Genomic DNA, 14,263 nt, shown 5'->3' on the forward strand with positions numbered 1-14,263 from the left:
TCCATCCAACAATTCAAAAATCAAAAAGGATGCCACAATATTTAGGCCACGCACTGAATCCTGGACTGTCACAAAATAAAAACATGGCATATCCTAGGATGGGAGTATATTTCATCGAGCCATGAGCCACTTCTCATGCCTCTGGGCAGTATTTTTTGAGTGCAAATTTGATATGAGAACACTGGAAGTAAAGAAGAAAAAATACTTGAGGAACACAACCCAAAGCCTCCAGTTCTGCTCGACATAATAAATGTTTTTGCAAGAGGCCTTCAGTGTACTCCTGTTCAAATTGAAAAAAAGTGGCAAAGCAATCAGATTGTTTACTCACAGGAGACACGAGTTTATCACTAAACATTAGGAAAAAGCTCTCAGTGCTCTGAGCCTCCAGCTCTGGTAAAACATTGAGGAGATGGCAATTCACAGGGGCGCCTCTGTCTCACTGCTCAGGGTCTGGTTTTCCCCAGCATGCTGGACCAGAAACCTTTTAGAAATCTTTATGGTGCCCCTGAAATGCTAAGCAGAGGTTTCAACCCTGGGCTTTATGTTTGCAGACTCACTTTGTGCCTCTGTGGTCACCCTGGGACACCTCTCCCAGGTGGTGATAATAAAACTGCAACGCTCGCTCGCGGTTTCGGGAGCCAAACTGGAACCTTTTGGCACAACTGTCAGAAATCAAGAAGGTAAGAGAGGATTTCATTCATCACTGTTGCTTGCTTCAAAGCCTGGAGAAAGTCCCTCCTCCCCTCCACATGGAAGTTAACCCCTCCTGGATACTGGGATGCCACATTTCCTGGCACAGCAAGAGACGACACTTTGGGGGCTCACAGCTGTCAGGTTCACCCTGAAATCTCCATCCTGGATTCCTCTCCTGCTTTCCCCTAAATGGTCTCCTTTTGCATGCTGAGCATCAAAGGAGAATAAATCCAGATTATTGCACTTTTCCTGCTAAAACTGTTTCCTAGGAGACTGGCCATAAATCAAGTGCACTGTATTTGTCAGCCACGGTGCTGCCCACCAGCTTGGTGATGCTTTATCCACTGCAGGCTTGGCCCCTGCTCCTCAGGTGAGCCCTAAACCCTCTGGTCTCTTCATTAGCAGAAAGCATGGGTTTGCTTGCAGGAAACAGCAGAAGCAGCCCCACAGAGCCCTCCATGCAGCTGAGCTTTCCCCCAAAAACCTCACTGCAGAGCTGCTCTGGGCACTGCCAGGATGCTGGGATCCAGGCACGAGAAGGGTGAGCTATTCATAAACTCTTAGTAGGCTAACGAGGGCATCTGCAGAAGGAATGGGCTCTAAAACTGAAACTAGATACAAAATAAATATTCCAGAGCTGGATTTCTTAAAAAAGATTCAGCTGAGCTACAATTACCCATCAAATTTTTATTGAATGCATTTTCTACTGAGAATTTGTGCACTAAAACCAGTCGAAATCATATGAGAGGAGTATAAATTTCATGTGCAGTTTTCACTGCAAATAGCCTTCAAGAGTAAAAGCAAAACCACTTTTTAATCAAGCCCATTCCACATCCTCTCCCCCTTTTCCCCTGCAACATGAGATGCAGGCTGGAAACTGAGCCCCTGCAGCCCCTGACCCGAAGCATCAGAAGCTGCTGCCAGAAGGATGCTCAAAGGTCACAGTGAGGGGGACAGATTATTCACCTTTGCCATGCCTGAAGACTATTTAGGTCTTTTTCATGTCTCATAAAGCTACGAAGAAACTGACATTTTAAAGCAACTGATGTTCATAACTCATGCTATTAACTCATGCAATCTCAGCAAGCCACTGCTAAAACCCAAACTCAATACCTCTTCTTTCCCCAAACTCAGGAGCTGCACCTCCAAAATGTGTGCACTCACATTAATTCCTGGATCCCTAATGGATTCTATATTTGGTTCTACAAGACCCTAGAATGAGGGTTCAGTTCCCTGAAAGGCTGACGTTTCTCACTGCACAAGCAAGATTATGGTCACTTGGAGCTTGGAATGACTCTGAAACCTAAAACATTACAGTCAGAAAAGCTATTTTAGACAACTTTTTTTTTTTTTTTTTAGCAGCTTCCCAGCACCTAACAGCTCTATCTTCTTTTTCCCTCAACAGCTACAAGGTGAACTCAGAAAAAAACCTTATTTTCTCAAAGGTTTCCTGATTTGTCAGCATATTGCCAATATTAAGGGGGTCTAAATTCAAGGACCTTTCAGAACTCCAGTGGGTTTCTGCTGCTGCACTGTCCTAGACACTCACATGCCTCATCTTTCCTGGGCTATTGAGTTACCCCAGCTCCTGTGAAGAAAATTACACCAAGGAAAAGGTCAAGAAATGGCAGACAGGAGATGACGTCCCATAATAATCACTGCTTAGCAGAGTGCCTCACTGCATGGCCAGCAGCTTACAGGACATGTTTGCTGTATTTTTCCATGAAAGGAGGAACATTTCTAGAGGATTTGGAGTCAGTACCAAGGCATGGCTGCTGCACCAGCTCAGCTCCATCGCTGCCACGAAACAAGTGACCTTGAAAGAGGTTGCATTCATTTTTCTCCCTGCATATTTTGGTGATGGATTTAATGTTCAATAAAACCAGAAGAATAACAACATTTGAGGCTCCAGCTATTTGTGCCAGTGCCAAGCACTGCGGGAGGAGTTCAGGGCTGAGTTCTGCACCTCACTCAACCCATTCACAGCAAAACTGATGTCGTGGCTCCAGTCCCTTCACTGGGGGCTGGGAAGGGGATTTATTTCCTCTGCGGATTCCTTTCCCTACAAAGTATTACACTATGCACACAAGGCAAATTCTCTTGCCAGTGCAAGCACTTCTGATCTAAGAAAAATACCATTTTTTTAACCATCAGTGTATCAGGCAGGGTTGGGGGTTTTCTTTGTTGGTTTTGTGGGGTTTTTTTCCTTAAAGACAGCACACGATTAGTGCGTGGTGCACTCTTGTAGCACTTGGCATATGCACACTCAAGGCACCTGAACTTGCAGCTACACCCTCCTGCCCAGCTCCTGCTGGCAAGTGATGGACCAGTGATGCCAAAAGCTTTCCTCAGGGTCAGAGCTTTTCCCTGCACCAAGCAGGAGGCACCTTAAGCCTCAAGGCAGCTTCAACCACTCTTATTCTCAACATTTTACTCCATCTAAATCCCTGCTGATGGCTGGTAGCTCTGGTGTGAGATGGTTGTCATACAACAAACTTGTGGAAGCATGTGGAGCAGATGCAAACTGGCTGACATTTCACTGAAACAAATGTATGATAAGAAAAATATTGCTCGTTTTCCCTGACGTGGAAAACGATGTCCTGAGGTACAAAGCCTGGCAAGGAAGGAAAACCATTTAGGTTGTTCTCCTCTGGCTTTTGCCCCTTCACTAATATGGTAAAAAAAAAACCCACTAAATGATCTCAGAGATGCCTGCAGCCACCATTCCCATGGTGGCAGAGGTGGGCATGTCATTTTATAGCACACACCATGCACTTGGGGCTGCTTTTAGTACCCTTTACTGACTTTGACTAAGAGTAAGGCACCATGCATATGTTCACAAGTGTGATGGCCACTTCCCCATCCATCATCTGACACGAGGCATCACCAGGAGCATTGGGCTGGCAGGTGGGATGCAGGGATAAAGGTGGTGGCTGAGATAAGGGCTGGGACAGGGGGTCCCTGTACAAGCAGGGCAGGGAGAGTCAGAAAAAGCCTTTCAGTTTCCTAAACTAGGGGCCAGTGGCAACAGAATAAAAGACATCAAGGTGGCTGTTCCATGGAAAGGGAGCAGACAGACACTCCTTCAGAAATAAAAGATGATTCTGAGAATAAAAGCAACTGGGGTAATAAGCAAGGCATTCACACAGGCAGGAGGTCAGCAAGAAAAGCATTCAAAACTGCTGGCACTTGGGAAGTGATTTATCCAAAACACTTACAAAAGCATGCCTTAACAGATAAAATACAAAAGGGGAATAACTCACTGCAGGCCAAACCACTGCATATTAAAAGAGAAAAATAACCCTGGGTTCAAATAGAGACTTCAGTCCTGGCAGCATCTGCTCTGAGTCCTCTGCTGTCCACACCAAAATGAACTCCAAATCTCTAAATTCAAATTGCAATTTGCTTCACTACAAAACTTCCAACCTAATCCCCAGTTGTGCCTCTCTAGCAATGGTGAAACTTCAGCTGACAGGATAATACATTCACAGACACCTGCAGACCTAATAATTGACCAGGGAGGATGGGGATGAGATCAGCAAAATTGCTGCATTGCTACAGCAAGCTTCAGTGTCCTACACCAGGAAACAGCTTTGCTACTGCAAGGTGCATAATTTAATAAACCATTAACTCAAACCTGAGGTGAAGTAAATTCAGTGTATTATATATTTCAAAATAGCATTAGAATTCAATTCAAGTGTCACCAAAAGCCTAATCCTCAGTATACAGAGCATATTAATAAGTGTCTTGGAGCCTGCAGTTTGATTTAATTTCCAGCTGAGTTGTGCTGTCACATCACTGAGACCCCTGCTGTGAGGACATCTTGGTGACAGCATCACTGGTCCAAACTGGAGCAGACCCCAGAGGGGTCTGTCCCACTTTTTGGGGTCTTCCTGGCCAAGTGGTGGCCTAACACTGGGGCAAAAGCAACCTGCCTTCCAGTTGTGTCACACGTGGGTGCCACCCTCAAGGTGTTGGGTGTTCCCCAAGCAACAGAGGAGTCCTCAGCAGGGTCCTCCAGCACTCAGCAGGGTGGTGACCACCACACTGCCACCAAAACACCACTTTCCACCCACCATATGAGGCACCAAGGGACAAACCCCCCAAATCTGCTGTTTCTAGGGGAGTTGGACATGGTTTGGACTTTTTCATGTCACCCCTGTAATAACTCCTCTTGATCAGCAAGCCAGGCACGTCCCATAGCAGTTTGGGAAATGCATCTCTTCTATAAATGACAACAGATTATTTAAGCAACAACTAAAGCACTCCGACTGCTTTTTAGTTTGCTTGCATTAATGTCAGCCTCCTCATATATCTAGGGAATGAATCCGGGATTTTCTTTAAAATGGTGGAGAGAGATACAAAAATAGCAGCCTACTCTTCTAAAATAAAGTTATGTGTTTGAAAGGGCTGGAAATTGTTTTTTAATCACTGGCGTCTTTCTTCTGGAATATAATCTGCTGGCTATACATTTTGCTTTTCTACCCAATTTCTCAGGAAAATGTAGCAAGTGTGTTAATAAATAATTTATAAAAACATTACAAAAGATAAAGCACTCCTGCTAAAATGTTTCCAGCCTCTGAGATACCAGTTCATTTGTAATCCTCTCTGCCTCCCTTCACTGGAACATCAGCTGAGGGTTATTGCTGCCTTTCTCTACAGTCCCACTTTACTCATCCTGCAGGTGTCAAAACACATCTTGGTTTTGAAGGTAGCCAGACTGATAAAAGGGAATGGCCCTGCCTGAGTCACAAGCTCAATTTTATCTACTACAGATTTTTGTCATGAAAAGCGTTTTTTTTTAGGAAAGCAACATCCTGATTTATTTTTGTTGTCTGGCATGTGAGGAGAGGTGTGAAATGTAGATGGGCTGCTGGCTCTCCCACAAAAAAGAGGTCTCTTGTAGATGCTGTTCCCTCCAGCATTTTCTCCTTCCCTGTAGCAAAGGGGATGAGATTTCTGTGAAGCTAAACCAGGTGGTTTTGGAACACAGTGCACAGGATGGCTTCATTCTTAGGAAGAGGAAGGAGCTGGTTGGGAGAAAGACAACATGTGCTGAACTCTGCCAGATGGAATTTAATTTTAGTGAAGGTGAAGATTCTCTGAGATGTGAACATTAGCAAAAAAGTAAAACATAAAGGAGGAAAAATCAAGCAAAAACAGCCTTCAACTTGAATAGATCATGTGTGTGTCTGTGTTAAAACAGAGACTGTAGGACTGAAGGGAGGTTTCAAGGGATGCAGCCTTGGGACAAAGCTCCTTGGACAAGAGGAGCCTCACAAGCTTCGAGCCAGAGATGGCAACTGAGCTACCCCAGCAGCAGTCCCAGGGATGGGCTGGGGCTTCAGCCCCACTTATTTCATCACACAGGCTAAAACTCACTTTGGGAAAATGCACCAGGATAGCAGCAACAGTTTCAGAAAGAACACAAAGGCTCAACTGTGCTGAGAGCCCAACTTACACCTCGCTCCTGAAGCCCAAAAAGCCCCTTTCCTGTTTCACTCCCCAATACGCACCCAGGTGCTGCACACAACTTCAGTGCTTCAGTGCCCAGTCATTCTTACTTCACCCAAATGAAAAATAAAACCCCATTGCTGAGCAAAATTTTTACATGAGAATGTAATGCTTCCAATTGTTTTTGAAAAAGACCAAGATTCTCAAGCTGGCTGCTGCTGCTCCCCCGGGGCCACGGCAGAGGCGCAGGGCGGCACAATCCATCGGGCAGGGCAAAGCTGCTCTGGAAAATTCACAAAAAGTCTTTAGCACGACCCTGTAGCAAAGTTCATGTACTTTTTAATTAAGAAAAAGGGCAACACTTCTTTTTTTAATGTCCTACTTCCCCTAACTATAGCACCTTCGCACCAGGACTAAAAAAGGTAACAGAAAACAGGATGGAAAGCAGTGACTGTCCAACAAACCCAGAGTTTCCAGCTGCATGGCACAAGCAGGGAAGAGAGCAAGAGACACATTGCTATCTGTGGGTAAGGATGGAGCTTGCCTCCAGTAACCTCTGCAAACAGCAGCCAGCCCCAGGAGCCTGGCAGCCAGATTAATTTTAAATTCCTGGGGTGCCAATTACCAGTCCACAGAAGGGAATGCTGCATTTTGCTACTCAGCTGTGCCAATGTTTGAAAATTGTCTGTATCCAAGAGGCCACATTTAGTCATCATGAGTACAAACAGAGTTTTTTTATTCTTCTTTCTCCATTGACAGAAAATCCAGTGCCATTTTGAAGGTCCAAACATGTGCAGGGTGGTTGCTTGTACACATTCCTGCTGGCAGACAAGCCAACAAACCTGGATGGTGTCTGTGTGCCAAAGCCTTTCCAGGAGGCTGGGACCTGCCATCACTCACACGTAAAAAAAGGCTTCACCAGGTTCATTTGGCACTTTCTAACTGGGAACAGATTGGGTACTGATGATTTTAGGAGGCTACCAGTTAATGCAAAAAAAAAAAATAAATTAAAAACCAGTGCTACTCAGGAGTCCTCCCCAGCTCCCCTTGTAGAGATCAGCTGCATCTTCAGCCCTGCCCTTTCCTCTGCCTCTTGCTCAGAACGTGATCCTGCATCTCCAGAAATCATAAAGCTGATAGAAAAATACAAAAACCCAACATAGGAAAACACCACTGCCACCTCAGCCACTGTCCCTTCTCTCCTCTCCAAGGGGTCCATGTGAGCAGCTGCCAGTGCCCAGGGCTGGACCATCTCCTGCAGAGCCACTGCCACCTTTCCTCAGCATTTCCAATAACTACTGAAAATTTTTAAGGTGTTTGGGGTAAGGCAGAATTTAAAACCTGTTACAGAACTTAAAATATCTCAAAAATGTAAAACCCCTTCAGAACAGAGAGGCAGAACCTTGGCTTGGTGCCACCCCATGGCCACCATCACTGCGCTGCAGCCCCTGGACACTGCTGGTCCCAGAGACCCAGGACACTGGTGACTGGTCACAGGGACTGGTCTTCATTTCTGAAGCCTTTGACCAGTCTGCAAGGAGATAGCACATTGTGTCAATCATAAACAAAAACACAAAGTTGCTTAAGTAAGAAATCAGAGCCATATAATTAATGGCTTCAGCACAGCAGAAACGCACAAGAGAGACTGCTGGGCTCTGGCTGGTTTGAGTCTTGGCCTTGACACTGCAAACACTAGTCAGAAAAGATAAAGAACAACTGCATAGGGATTTTTAATCAATATCTAACCTGACAATAGGATTTGGAAGCAGATCATCCCATAAAACACAGGCAGCACTGCAGACTAATTGTATTTACTTCTTATTGACCAGAGACTCCCAGGCAGAGCTCCATGTCCCAGGAAGGCACTACCTGACTCTCTAAAAAAAGCAAAAATCACTCATTTGCCTCTGTGAGCTAAAAAGCCAAACATTTTGTGGGAGGTTAATGCTAAACATTGCCCTGCCTGTGTCTTTTTTTGGAGTATCAAAGTTATTTATTGGGTGCTGCTGGAGTGTAAGACTGAAGAAGGCACATAATTTCCCTTCTCCCTCTCTTTGGTCTCACTCCCCCTAAATTCACTGTGGAGCTGAACAGAAACAATGTGGAAATGTGAGAAAAGCACCAGCTGTTCCTGGCCAGGTCTTTTCTCCCTGGCTGCATAACCTTGAGTGCATGACTGAAGAATGTCCATTCATGTGGGGGAGATGCTGCCACGAATCACAGACCCCTGTTCCTCCCACAGTGAAGGCACAACGTGTCCTTGCTCCTGAACAAGCAATCTATGACATCCACAAGATATCCTGCATCATGTTTGAAAAATCAGGCCATAAGACACGGACTTCCCATCCACTCAGCTCAATCCCAAGCAATTAGCAGGGCAAAGAAGATGCCTGAAGGGTGATGTGCATCCTCAGGAAATGACCCAGGGTAAGAAAGTCCCATGTGCTGCAGTGCAACTCATGAGACAGAAACTCACTAAGTCCAGCAATACCTCCAGGTAGCACACAGCAAAAATAGAAACAAATATAAAGCTCTCAAAGACAAGAGGAGTGACCTGGGATGAGAGGGACAAGCACAGGCTGGCACAACCCCTCCCTGGATGGAGGGAGGATGCCACCATCCATCACAGGCACCACCAGAGATGGATGCAAAACAATATCAGCAGCTGTCTGCATAAGGGCAGAGGTTTTGCTAGGTCCAGAGCACTGAACCATAGACATTTAACAGCTTCTTTAGGCACACCTCCATCCTGCTCCCCTTTTCTGGCTGCATCCCATCAGGGACAGGGGCCAGGACCTTGGGAGGCTGCAGGGAAATGTGCTCCATATCTACAGAAGTGTAATGGGCACACTGGGCTTTGAGAGGTCACAGCTTTCCTCCATGGAGCTGAATCACTGCTCCCACTGCCACAGCAAAGTGTGTTCCCCTTACAGTTATATGAAGAGGATGCAAACAGAGTAGGGATGCACAAAAACATCACAAAGAACAGTGGTGTTTGATGCATTTTCCCTTTTGTTACATCTTCTTTTTTAATATGGAAGTGCAATTGCAAAACCAGGGGGAAAAAAGGATTATTTTCCATTTGCTTCTTGAAACAGATGTTAGTTTCCTCAGACCTGCTTGTTTGCAAGACTGTGGGGGTTTAATCTTCAAAACAGTAATATTATTACAAAAGTGTCAAATGCTGTTTTCTAACAAAACAATCTGCTTTCAGTTTGTAAGAAAAAGGTAACCAGTCAATAATAGAAACAACTTCACAGAGGTAGGGTTGGCATCTTAGTCCAGTGAATGCCCAACCAGGGCAAACTCCTGACAGCCCTGGGGGAATCAGGCCATGACCCAAACCCCAGAGAAATAAGATGAAAACTCCACTTGACTCCTCCAGGCATTCACTGTGCCCACGACAGCCAGAAATAAAATCACTGAGGGACCCCAAGAGACTCCCTCACGACTGAGCTCAAGTCACACAAGTCACTTTGGGGTGACCAAGGTTCACCCCAATCCTAACACAGCCACAGGGCTGGTTCCTACCCACGCCGTCCACGACTTCAGAACAGGAAAGAGCCCAAAACCTCAGAAACCTCACTTGAGTCTTGGCTGAGGAAACGTTTGAGTGGTCAAAACTCCAGCAGAGCAAATGTATCAGACCTCTAACTGAGGAACAGACAAAATCCCCCCAGGGCACTGGAGGAAGGGGTGGCCAAGAACCCAGGGCCCAACCCAGCCCCACGGCACTGCCCCGGCACCGGCCGCCATCCTACCTGCAGAAGCCAGTAGCACCTTCTGTGAAACGTGGGGATGATGGAGGAATGGACATAGCAGCCATACAAGCACTAGGGACACAAAAAGAGAGAAAACAGAGGCAGGTTAGTCAAGGAAACCATTGCCAGGGAGGCAGCACAAGAGATGGCACCAACCACCACGTCAGCTGAACGTCACCCGCCACCAGAGATGTTGTTTTGGTTGGAGGTCTGGGGTTGGTAACACCCAGAACCAGATCAGACCATCCCAATGTTGTGATTTTTTAAAACATTGCTACAGGTTCAATAAAGAACCTTTAATCTTCACTTCACCATATTTTAATTAAAAAAAAAAAACCCAATACAAACGTATCTTTTTCATGGTTTATCACCTGGGCATGCAAATTGACAAATAAAGGTTTGTAAACTGAAAAAACTGCTCTCAGGCACATTATACATCAAATACCAAAATCCACTTGCTTTATTTTCTTCTTTCTTTAAATTAACTCTGCTTCTCACATTAACTGAAATCGGTAAGGCTAAAGAATTCTTTCTGAGAAAAAAATTACATTTCCAGTACGTTAAAACTTTTCAAACACTGCTTGGTTGGAAGCTAAGCCTGGTGCACATGAAACTGCTCTTAATTTAAAAGATTCTGGTACAATTCCTGTCCAGCAGATTTGTTAATTATTAAGCAAGCACTATTATTTTCTGACTGCTGGCATTTCAGTGCACACGAGGGATGGGGGTGTGTAAAATGATGTATTCCCCTATACCAAAGGTGAGCAGTTTTCCTTAAATGCAGGATCCCAACAGCCCAGACACCTTTCCCATGGCACCAGGAGTGATGGGAAGGCAGATGTGGGCACCAAGGCTGGGCCAGGCTGGGGTGTGACACTTGGTGACACACTTTGGGATGTGGCCCCAGTGCAGGGCACACGGGAGAGCAGTGGCTGTGCCTGAGCACCAGGGTGCTGCTCACAAGGTTGCTCTGAATAAAAAAGGATTTTAAGGTCTGCTGCCTGCTGTCACAGAGCTATTTTTGAAGTCCAAATGACAAAGATTAATAATGTTTTTAAATGTGTCAGGGTACATTCTGCACACACACACACACACAAAAAAAAAAAAAAAAGCAGGGAGGGAAAGTAGAGGGGAATAAACCCTGCAGAAAATAATCCAGAGAAAAGCTTAACATTTAAATCCCACCACTCAGCCTGGGGAAAAGCAAACACCATTGGTTTGGGATAATCCCTGACAGCAGCTCCCAGTTGCAGTGGCCCCAGGGACTGGTTAAAGGTCTTTAATGTTCAGTTCTGCTGACTCAGAGCTGGTCCCCACACTTCAGAAAGCAGAAGAAGGTGCAGGATCTCCCAGCCAGGATGGGAAAGCTGCTCTGGTGATGGAGGAGCCCCCACAAGAGCAAGGAACACCCACAGCCCCTCATGGAACACACATCCATATATCTCAGTGTATATCAGCACACCCCCACTTGCTTCCCTACCCCCATTTGCTCTGTAGCTGATGGAAACTTCACCATGATTAAACCAAAAAAAAGACTGACAAGCACCAACGTTGAGCTCCTTGGAGCTCACCACATTTAGCAGGTAGAAAGCTGCTCCCTGTCTCACATATAATTCCAGAGGTGTCAATAATGAATTACATAAAAGCATCCCACCTCCATGAAACCAGTTTTCAACATTTCAGCAAAGTGTTAAGAAAATCCTAACGGTTCAGAGGATTTACAAAGCATCCAGAACACAAAAGTGATTTTTTTAAAATTTTTCTTCTTCCCTCCCCTGTGGCACAACACAGGAATCACATCCTGGATTTATGTTTCAGGGCTGCATGTTCTAACTTGGGCACCTGGGATGAAGCAGACCCAGGCATAAGCAAGACCCCAGCCTTGAAGGGAGAGTGGGGAACCTGAACCAAGAGATAACCTGGCTGTGGAGAAATGCATCCCAGTGGGAGAAACAGACCTGGGAAACCCTGCTTCTGGAGTAAAGAAAAACCCAGTGATGGTGGCAATAAAAACCACATTAATTTTCATATAAAAAAATTTTGAAGATATAAATAGTTACCTCATAAATCTAAGGTTCATTTTTTTGGGAGAATTTCCAAGTTTAATGAGTTAAGGTTAAATCTCAGGTTTGGTGGCAGGGTATGGGTGGGTTTACAGGCAGAGGATGCAGAGAGGAGATTTTCTGACACTTGGCTCTGACACAGACAGCAATGAACCCCTCTGCTTCACACCAGGTCAGGGCACCAAGCACCCAGTTGGTGGTGGGTGGCTCAGCACACAGCTCTGCAACTAATTAGGAGCACAGAATTACCCCCTGCTTGGCCTTAGGAGACAGGTAACCAGGGCACACTTAATGCCTTGAGCTAAAGGAGCCTTTAAAATGAATTCTTGCTCAAACCAGGCAAAAGGGGTTTCATTAGCCAGGTTTTCTTTCGGGTTTTTTTTTTTTTTTTTCTCATTGGGGAGGTAAAATGCAGAGGTCTGTGTGTCTGTGGCTATGTTAATGCCAGGCTGGGCACTCAGCCAACGCATTAAGTGAAATCGAATTCCTGAAACCAGCTTTAATCAGCAGATTTTTAAGGTTAGAATGACTCTCTCCTCTGGAAGGTTTGCCAAGGTTAATTCTGTCCTGAGCAGGCTGAATTAATGGGCTGGATAGGGGAGAGTATTTTTTTATTTTTTTTTTTTTTTTTTCCGTGATTCTCTTTCAACTTTACAAAATCTCCAAGAGAAAAGAAATGGCATTTCTGAGCCATCTGAGGAGAAACACCACTTCAGCAGGTTATTGATTTCTCTTCTGAGAGCAGAGCTGAGATGGGAGTAGCCAGCACATCCCGTGGGAGTCGTGTGGTGTGGGATCAGCATGGGATTGGCATGGGATTGGCATCAGACTGGCCTGGAGCATCCCTGGACAGGGACACGGACACCAGGGGTGGTTCCTGCTCCTCCAGCCATAGCAGGGCTATAACATTTTCCTTGCTCCCAGAGAGCCAGGCCCTGCCAGCTCCACTTCATCTTGCCCCTTTTTAAAATCGACAGGTAATTAAAGAAAAAAGGGCCTTCTCTGGACAGAGGGGGAAAGTTGTGCAATTACAGCTCCCTACCCTTCCATTTATATGCAGCCCACACCTTGCATTATCAAACTTCTGAAAAACGGAAGGGGGGGAAAAATCAAAGTATCAGTGGATTTTTTTTTTTTTACCTTGAGCTCCTTAAAGTGATTGTGGATTATTTAAAAATAAAACAATAATGCTGAGGTGTTCTTCCTTAACAAGAACACCTTGGGAATGGAAATAGGCAAGCAAGAGAATAAAAAATTCAGGATAGGGTTGGACAGGCTTTGAAATTTTTCTCCCTGGTGAGTTACACTATGGATAGTTAAAAAAAAAAACCCAAAAAACTGCCTAGATTTTGTTCAGATTCTCACACTGAATTCCCAATTCCCTTAATAAGAAGCTAAATCAATCTTTAGAGAACAAACCATGTAAGACCTGTGGCTCTAAATTATTAAAATATACTCCAGTAATTTTATGGTGGAAGGCCTCAACTTCCAATAGCCCAGCAGCCTGCAGACATCACAGGCAGGAGCCACACAGATTATTTTGGAAAAAAGCCCCTGCCTGTGGGCTTATGGGGAGGCAAGGATGGATCAGGCTTCTTGCTCATTAGAAGAATCATTTCCAATCTTCTTGCAACTGATTTCTCTGCATTTGATGCAAATCCCAACCAGAGAAGTTTGTCAGCTGTTTGTAGTAATACATTTGTTTTACAGGTAGGAGCTATTTTCCCCTTTACATCTGTACCAAGAGCTCACAAAACCCTCTGCTGCTCTTCTCCAAGCAAGGTTGGAAAAGCAAGGGCATGGGAAACCTTGGGTCTCCAATCTGAGCCACCTCTTGGCCACCAGATCAGCAAGCATCAGGGAAAGCCCTCAAACTTCCTCTGTGTCACCTCTTTTCCCAAACAGCCCTGAGTAAGCACCACCTGAGCTCAGGGTATCTTGCAGCAGATGGTCCTTCCTTCAGGACAGGGATGCCAAAGCCATAGACACGTTCCAAATCCATTTAAACATCAGATTAGGCTCACCCCTGTCAGCCACCAGAGCTGGGAGACAGCAGCAGCTCCCGCCTGCTCCATTAATCAAAATTCAGCAAGAAAAGCCAACGTGCTGCTATAAAACCCCCTGGCTCAATGCCAACACCACGCAGAGGGAACCTGATGCCATCAATCTCCTTTTTCCTCCCCCGGAACGGAGCTGGGGAGAGGGGGAAAAGCAACCTCAGGGGCTGCCAGGGGAGAAGAAAAGCAGGAAAGCAACAGCTCTGGTGGGGCAAAGCCACGCTCGGTGACACCG

The 14,263-nt window shown here is 45.5% G+C and overlaps 1 protein-coding gene across 13 annotated transcripts in view; it reads right to left on the reverse strand.

The window, feature by feature from the left end:
• Positions 1 to 14,263, reverse strand: part of CAMTA1 (calmodulin binding transcription activator 1) — a 248,112-nt gene that overhangs the window by 101,954 nt on the left and 131,895 nt on the right. For all 13 annotated transcript variants that reach the window (XR_011730433.1, XR_011730434.1, XR_011730435.1 and 10 more), the window contains one exon: positions 9,909 to 9,980. Coding sequence is in view for 9 of the 13 variants with exons in the window: in XM_071767412.1 (XP_071623513.1) it covers positions 9,909 to 9,980 (72 nt within the window). In the remaining 4 variants the exon portion in view is untranslated. The remainder of the gene's footprint in view (positions 1 to 9,908; positions 9,981 to 14,263) is intronic.

Source organism: Heliangelus exortis, chromosome 23 (genome assembly GCF_036169615.1).
Source record: "Heliangelus exortis chromosome 23, bHelExo1.hap1, whole genome shotgun sequence".
Taxonomy (NCBI): Eukaryota; Metazoa; Chordata; class Aves; order Apodiformes; family Trochilidae; genus Heliangelus; species Heliangelus exortis.